The sequence below is a fragment of the Oncorhynchus tshawytscha genome, unplaced genomic scaffold (genome assembly GCF_018296145.1).
Source record: "Oncorhynchus tshawytscha isolate Ot180627B unplaced genomic scaffold, Otsh_v2.0 Un_contig_5849_pilon_pilon, whole genome shotgun sequence".
In the NCBI taxonomy this organism is placed as follows: Eukaryota; Metazoa; Chordata; class Actinopteri; order Salmoniformes; family Salmonidae; genus Oncorhynchus; species Oncorhynchus tshawytscha.
Genome location: NW_024609146.1, coordinates 61775 through 70000, shown reverse-complemented (window position 1 = coordinate 70000; position 8226 = coordinate 61775). Strand labels below are relative to the sequence as shown.

The following is an 8226-nucleotide window of genomic DNA, read 5'->3' as shown; positions in this document are numbered from 1 at the left end:
ACAAACACAGTTTTCCCCATTAGGAACACTGACTCATTACAACAACACATAGTTCTCCCCATTAGGAAAACTGACTCTTTACAACAACAACACACATAGTTTTCCCCATTAGGAACACTGACTCTTCTCAACAACACACAGTTTTCCCCATTAGGAAGACTCCCTGGATGTGTTGCAGTCGCTGGCGTTACCTACAGTGGAGAAACCACTTCATTACCACAACAACAACAACAATATTAGTGTTTTAGTTTTCAGTTTACATGAAAGCAACATTTACGTTTGTCTGAGATCATTGTCTCTGAGGTTCTGTTGTTTACCAGCCTGTTGGGTTGATTAGTGTCTCTGAGGTTCTGTTGTTTATCAGCCTGTTGGGTTGATCAGTCAGATTAGTGTCTCTGAGGTTCTGTTGTTTAACAGCCTGTTGGGTTGATTAGTGTCTCTGAGGTTCTGTTGTTTATCAGCCTGTTGGGTTGATCAGTCAGATCAGTGTCTCTGAGGTTCTGTTGTTTAACAGCCTGTTGGGTTGATTAGTGTCTCTGAGGTTCTGTTGTTTATCAGCCTGTTGGGTTGATCAGTGTCTCTGAGGTTCTGTTGTTTATCAGCCTGTTGGGTTGATCAGTCAGATTAGTGTCTCTGAGGTTCTGTTGTTTATCAGCCTGTTGGGTTGATTAGTGTCTCTGAGGTTCTGTTGTTTATCAGCCTGTTGGGTTGATCAGTCAGATTAGTGTCTCTGAGGTTCTGTTGTTTATCAGCCTGTTGGGTTGATTAGTGTCTCTGAGGTTCTGTTGTATATCAGCCTGTTGGGTTGATCAGTGTCTCTGAGGTTCTGTTGTTTATCAGCCTGTTGGGTTGATTAGTGTCTCTGAGGTTCTGTTGTATATCAGCCTGTTGGGTTGATTAGTGTCTCTGAGGTTCTGTTGTTTATCAGCCTGTTGGGTTGATCCGTCAGATTAGTGTCTCTGAGGTTCTGTTGTATATCAGCCTGTTGGGTTGATCAGTCAGATTAGTGTCTCTGAGGTTCTGTTGTATATCAACCTGTTGGGTTGATCAGTCAGATTAGTGTCTCTGAGGTTCTGTTGTATATCAACCTGTTGGGTTGATTAGTGTCTCTGAGGTTCTGTTGTTTATCAGCCTGTTGGGTTGATCAGTGTCTCTGAGGTTCTGTTGTTTACCAGCCTGTTGGGTTGATCAGTCAGATTAGTGTCTCTGAGGTTCTGTTGTATATCAGCCTGTTGGGTTGATCAGTCAGATTAGTGTCTCTGAGGTTCTGTTGTATATCAACCTGTTGGGTTGATTAGTGTCTCTGAGGTTCTGTTGTTTATCAGCCTGTTGGGTTGATCAGTGTCTCTGAGGTTCTGTTGTTTACCAGCCTGTTGGGTTGATCAGTCAGATTAGTGTCTCTGAGGTTCTGTTGTATATCAGCCTGTTGGGTTGATTAGTGTCTCTGAGGTTCTGTTGTATATCAGTGTCTCTGAGGTTCTGTTGTTTATCAGCCTGTTGGGTTGATTAGTGTCTCTGAGGTTCTGTTGTTTATCAGCCTGTTGGGTTGATCAGTCAGATTAGTGTCTCTGAGGTTCTGTTGTTAGTATCAGCCTGTTGGGTTGATCAGTCAGATTAGTGTCTCTGAGGTTCTGTTGTATATCAGCCTGTTGGGTTGATCAGTGTCTCTGAGTGTTCTCTGAGGTTCTGTTGTTCTGTTGTATCAACCTGTTGGGTTGATTAGTGTCTCTGAGGTTCTGTTGTTTATCAGCCTGTTGGGTTGATCAGTGTCTCTGAGGTTCTGTTGTTTATCAGCCTGTTGGGTTGATCAGTCAGATTAGTGTCTCTGAGGTTCTGTTGTATATCAGCCTGTTGGGTTGATTAGTTAGTGTCTCTGAGGTTCTGTTGTTTATCAGCCTGTTGGGTTGATTAGTGTCTCTGAGGTTCTGTTGTTTATCAGCCTGTTGGGAGGTTCTGTTGTTTATCAACCTGATTAGTGTCTCTGAGGTTCTGTTGTTTATCAGCCTGTTGGGTTGATTAGTGTCTCTGAGGTTCTGTTGTTTATCAGCCTGTTGGGTTGATCAGTCAGATTAGTGTCTCTGAGGTTCTGTTCAGCCTGTTGGGTTGATCAGTCAGATTAGTGTCTCTGAGGTTCTGGTATATCAACCTGTTGGGTTGATTAGTGTCTCTGAGGTTCTGTTGTTTATCAGCCTGTTGGGTTGATCAGTGTCTCTGAGGTTCTGTTGTTTACCAGCCTGTTGGGTTGATCAGTCAGATTAGTGTCTCTGAGGTTCTGTTGTATATCAGCCTGTTGGGTTGATCAGTCAGATTAGTGTCTCTGAGGTTCTGTTGTATATCAACCTGTTGGGTTGATTAGTGTCTCTGAGGTTCTGTTGTTTATCAGCCTGTTGGGTTGATTAGTGTCTCTGAGGTTCTGTTGTTTATCAGCCTGTTGGGTTGATCAGTCAGATTAGTGTCTCTGAGGTTCTGTTGTTTATCAGCCTGTTGGGTTGATTAGTGTCTCTGAGGTTCTGTTGTATATCAGCCTGTTGGGTTGATCAGTCAGATTAGTGTCTCTGAGGTTCTGTTGTATATCAGCCTGTTGGGTTGATCAGTGTCTCTGAGGTTCTGTTGTATATCAACCTGTTGGGTTGATCAGTGTCTCTGAGGTTCTGTTGTATATCAACCTGTTGGGTTGATTAGTGTCTCTGAGGTTCTGTTGTTTATCAGCCTGTTGGGTTGATTAGTGTCTCTGAGGTTCTGTTGTTTATCAGCCTGTTGGGTTGATCAGTCAGATTAGTGTCTCTGAGGTTCTGTTGTATATCAGCCTGTTGGGTTGATCAGTGTCTCTGAGGTTCTGTTGTATATCAGCCTGTTGGGTTGATTAGTGTCTCTGAGGTTCTGTTGTTTATCAGCCTGTTGGGTTGATCAGTGTCTCTGAGGTTCTGTTGTTTATCATCCTGTTGGGTTGATCAGTCAGATTAGTGTCTCTGAGGTTCTGTTGTTTATCATCCTGTTGGGTTGATCAGTCAGATTAGTGTCTCTGAGGTTCTGTTGTTTATCAGCCTGTTGGGTTGATCAGTGTCTCTGAGGTTCTGTTGTTTATCATCCTGTTGGGTTGATCAGTCAGATTAGTGTCTCTGAGGTTCTGTTGTTTATCATCCTGTTGGGTTGATCAGTCAGATTAGTGTCTCTGAGGTTCTGTTGTTTATCAGCCTGTTGGGTTGATCAGTATCTCTGAGGTTCTGTTGTTTATCATCCTGTTGGGTTGATCAGTCAGATTAGTGTCTCTGAGGTTCTGTTGTTTATCATCCTGTTGGGTTGATCAGTCAGATTAGTGTCTCTGAGGTTCTGTTGTTTATCAGCCTGTTGGGTTGATCAGTGTCTCTGAGGTTCTGTTGTTTATCATCCTGTTGGGTTGATCAGTCAGATTAGTGTCTCTGAGGTTCTGTTGTTTACCAGCCTGTTGACTTGATCAATCAGATTAGTGTCTCTGAGGTTCTGTTGTTTATCAGCCTGTTGGGTTGATCAGTGTCTCCTAGGTTCTGTTGTTTATCAGCCTGTTGGGTTGATCAGCGTCTCTGAGGTTCTGTTGTTTATCAGCCTGTTGGGTTGATCAGTGTCTCTGAGGTTCTGTTGTTTATCAGCCTGTTGGGTTGATCAGTGTCTCTGAGGTTCTGTTGTTTATCAGCCTGTTGGGTTGATCAGTGTCTCTGAGGTTCTGTTGTTCATCAGCCTGTTGGGTTGATCAGTGTCACTGAGGTTCTGTTGTTCATCAGCCTGTTGGGTTGATCAGTCAGATTAGTGTCTCTGAGGTTCTGTTGTTTATCAGCCTGTTGGGTTGATCAGTCAGATTAGTGTCTCTGAGGTTCTGTTGTTTATCAGCCTGTTGGGTTGATCAGTGTCTCTGAGGTTCTGTTGTTCATCAGCCTGTTGGGTTGATCAGTGTCTCTGAGGTTCTGTTGTTCATCAGCCTGTTGGGTTGATCAGTCAGATTAGTGTCTCTGAGGTTCTGTTGTTTATCAGCCTGTTGGGTTGATCAGTCAGATTAGTGTCTCTGAGGTTCTGTTGTTTATCAGCCTGTTGGGTTGATCAGTGTCTCTGAGGTTCTGTTGTTTATCATCCTGTTGGGTTGATCAGTCAGATTAGTGTCTCTGAGGTTCTGTTGTTTATCATCCTGTTGGGTTGATCAGTCAGATTAGTGTCTCTGAGGTTCTGTTGTTTATCAGCCTGTTGGGTTGATCAGTGTCTCTGAGGTTCTGTTGTTTATCATCCTGTTGGGTTGATCAGTCAGATTAGTGTCTCTGAGGTTCTGTTGTTTACCAGCCTGTTGACTTGATCAATCAGATTAGTGTCTCTGAGGTTCTGTTGTTTATCAGCCTGTTGGGTTGATCAGTGTCTCTGAGGTTCTGTTGTTTATCAGCCTGTTGGGTTGATCAGTGTCTCTGAGGTTCTGTTGTTTATCAGCCTGTTGGGTTGATCAGTGTCTCTGAGGTTCTGTTGTTCATCAGCCTGTTGGGTTGATCAGTGTCACTGAGGTTCTGTTGTTCATCAGCCTGTTGGGTTGATCAGTCAGATTAGTGTCTCTGAGGTTCTGTTGTTTATCAGCCTGTTGGGTTGATCAGTCAGATTAGTGTCTCTGAGGTTCTGTTGTTTATCAGCCTGTTGGGTTGATCAGTGTCTCTGAGGTTCTGTTGTTCATCAGCCTGTTGGGTTGATCAGTGTCTCTGAGGTTCTGTTGTTCATCAGCCTGTTGGGTTGATCAGTCAGATTAGTGTCTCTGAGGTTCTGTTGTTTATCAGCCTGTTGGGTTGATCAGTCAGATTAGTGTCTCTGAGGTTCTGTTGTTTATCAGCCTGTTGGGTTGATCAGTCAGATTAGTGTCTCCGAGGTTCTGTTGTATATCCACTACCTGTTAGTTTTCAGATCTATATTTTTTAGGGTTTACTGACACTTTATTTAGACAGGTATAGAAACAGATGGAGATACAGGAAGGAGGCAGACTCAACAGGAAGGAGAAGGGGTTTGAACCCGGATAGGGTGAGGAGAATGTTATTTGTCTATGCTGTGAGCATTACCACTAAACCACAGTTTGTGCAGTCTGTGTCCTTGTGCCTTTTGGAAACTCTGTCTAATTTCTCCTCCTGTGGTTTCTCAGGGACCCAAATCCTAATTTCTCCTCCTGTGGTTTCTCAGGGACCCAAGTCCTAATTTCTCCTCCTGTGGTTTCTCAGGGACCCAAGTCCTAATTTCTCCTCCTGTGGTTTCTCAGGGACCCAAATCCTAATTTCTCCTCCTGTGGTTTCTCAGGGACCCAAGTCCTAATTTCTCCTCCTGTGGTTTCTCAGGGACCCAAATCCTAATTTCTCCTCCTGTGGTTTCTCAGGGACCCAAGTCCTAATTTCTCCTCCTGTGGTTTCTCAGGGACACAAGTCCTAATTTCTCCTCCTGTGGTTTCTCAGGGACACAAGTCCTAATTTCTCCTCCTGTGGTTTCTCAGGGACCCAAGTCTTCCTTCATCACCCCAGAGAAGAGAGCTAAACTCCGGTCCAACCCGGTCAAAGTTCGCTTTGCTGAGGAGGTTGAGGTCAATAGTCACTCTCAGGTACGTCAGACTCTTACGGCACCCTATTGTCACTGCATGGCGCATTATAAGCCCTCTATGAAGCTGTTGTGTCATATCTGTCCAGGATTCATGTATGATCTAGTCTATGCAGTGACTTCTAGAGCACCAGATGGACATGTCTGTTAATGCTTTATGGAGCTGACATGACTGCTGTATGGAACCAGTCGCAAGTGGTTTGTCTCTCAGCTATATGACAACCCCATATTCCTCCCTATCCTCACTGCTTGGCTTGGAAACCCATTTCACTGTGGTTTAGATGTCCTGTCCCTTTAGAAGTCCTGTCCCTTTAGATGTCCTGTCCCTGTAGATGTCCTGTCCCTGTAGATGTCCCTTTAGATGTCCTGTCCCTTTAGAGGTCCTGTCCCTTTAGAGGTCCTGTCCCTTTCCTGTCAATACAAGTGAGGAGGAACAAGCTCCCTGGAGGACTCCATACAGACAGGAACAAGCTCCCTATAGGACTCCATACAGACAGGAACAAGCTCCCTGGAGGACTCCATACAGAAAGGAACAATCTCCCTGTAGGACTCCATACAGACAGGAACAAGCTCCCTGGAGGACTCCATACAGACAGGAACAAGCTCCCTGTAGGACTCCATACAGAAAGGAACAGATAAGAGGGGGGACCACAAGCTCCCGCTAGTGATCAGAGACAGAGGCTGCATCTCAAGTCCATATATAGTGTACTACTGTTGACCAGGGCCCTATTCCCTATATAGTGTACTACTGTTGACCAGAGCCCTATTCCCTATATAGTGTACTACTGTTGACCAGAGCCCTATTCCCTATATAGTGTACTACTGTTGACCAGAGCCCTATTCCCTATATAGTGTACTACTGTAGACCAGGGCCCTATTCCCTATATAGTGCACTACTGTTGACCAGAGCCCTATTCCCTATATAGTGTACTACTGTAGACCAGGGCCCTATTCCCTATATAGTGCACTACTGTTGACCAGGGCCCTATTCCCTATATAGTGTACTACTGTTGACCAGGGCCCTATTCCCGATATAGTGTACTACTGTAGACCAGAGCCCTATTCCCTATATAGTGCACTACTTTAGACCAGGGCCCTATTCCCTATATAGTGTACTACTGTAGACCAGGGCCCTATTCCCTATATAGTGCACTACTGTTGACCAGAGCCCTATTCCCTATATAGTGTACTACTGTAGACCAGGGCCCTTTTCCCTATAGTGCACTACTGTTGACCAGAACATTGGCATTTAGGGTTCCATTGGGGACTCACCCTGAGACAGAGTGGTCGTATCGAGGGCTGGATGATTCCCTGATTACAGGAGAAAACGCTGAGTTTACACAGCATGAGGAACACCTGCTCTTTCCATGAGACTGACCAGGTGAATACAGGTGAAAGATATGAGCCCTTATTGATGTCACCTGTTAAATCCTTCTTCAATCAGTGTAGATGAAGGGGAGGAGACCTGGTTAAAGATGAAGGGGAGGAGACAGGTTAAATATGAAGGGGAGGAGACCTGGTTAAAGATGAAGGGGAGGAGACCTGGTTAAAGATGAAGGGAGGAGACCTGGTTAAAGATGAAGGGGAGGAGACCTGGTTAAAGATGAAGGGAGGAGACAGGTTAAATATGAAGGGGAGGAGACAGGTTAAATATGAAGGGGAGGAGACCTGGTTAAAGATGAAGGGGAGGAGACCTGGTTAAAGATGAAGGGAGGAGACCTGGTTAAAGATGAAGGGAGGAGACAGGTTAAATATGAAGGGGAGGAGACCTGAAAGATGAAGGGAGGAGACCTGGTTAAAGATGAAGGGGAGGAGACCTTTAAAGATGAAGGGGAGGAGACCTGGTTAAAGATGAAGGGGAGGAGACCTGGTTAAAGATGAAGGGGAGGAGACCTGAAAGATGAAGGAGGAGACCTGGTTAAAGATGAAGGGGAGGAGACCTGGTTAAAGATGAAGGGGAGGAGACCTGGTTAAAGATGAAGGGAAGGGAGGAGACCTGGTTAAAGGAAGGAGGAGACCTGGTTAAAGATGAAGGGGAGAGACCTGGTTAAAGATGAAGGGGAGGAGACCTGGTTAAAGATGAAGGGGAGGAGACCTGGTTAAAGATGAAGGGGAGGAGACCTGGTTAAAGATGAAGGGGAGGAGACCTTAAAGATGAAGGGGAGGAGACCTGGTTAAAGATGAAGGGGAGGAGACCAGGTTAAAGATGAAGGGGAGGAGACCTGGTTAAAGATGAAGGGGAGGAGACCTGGTTAAAGATGAAGGGGAGGAGACCTGGTTAAAGATGAAGGGGAGGAGACCTGGTTAAAGATGAAGGGGAGGAGACCTGGTTAAAGATGAAGGGGAGGAGACCTGGTTAAAGATGAAGGGGAGGAGACCTGGTTAAAGATGAAGGGGAGGAGACCTGGTTAAAGATGAAGGGGAGGAGACCTGTTTAAAAGATGAAGGGGAGGAGACCTGGTTAAAGATGAAGGGGAGGAGACAGGTTAAAGATGAAGGGGAGGAGACGGGTTAAAGATGAAGGGAGGAGACCTTGTTAAAGATGAAGGGGAGGAGACCTTGTTAAAGATGAAGGGAGGAGACCTGGTTAAAGATGAAGGGAGGAGACGGGTTAAAGATGAAGGGAAGGAGACCTGGTTAAAGATG

At 45.2% G+C, this 8226-nt stretch overlaps 1 protein-coding gene and 1 long non-coding RNA gene across 3 annotated transcripts in view; one reads left to right on the top strand and one right to left on the bottom strand.

Annotated features, from left to right (window-relative positions):
- The window catches only part of LOC121844333 (FERM and PDZ domain-containing protein 1-like), a 90019-nt gene that overhangs the window by 41401 nt on the left and 40392 nt on the right, over window positions 1-8226 (top strand). Inside the window, 1 exon segment of the mRNA XM_042314338.1 lies at window positions 5480-5584. Within this exon segment, the coding sequence (XP_042170272.1) occupies window positions 5480-5584 (105 nt within the window).
- On the bottom strand, window positions 643-1131 carry LOC121844334. Of its 2 annotated transcripts, none has more exons than XR_006081949.1 (2): window positions 1036-1131; window positions 643-700 (listed from the first exon to the last, which is right to left on the bottom strand). It is a non-coding gene; the product is annotated as an uncharacterized LOC121844334 (long non-coding RNA). The 2 variants fall into 2 exon arrangements; XR_006081948.1 differs by lacking the exon at window positions 643-700 and adding an exon at window positions 843-929.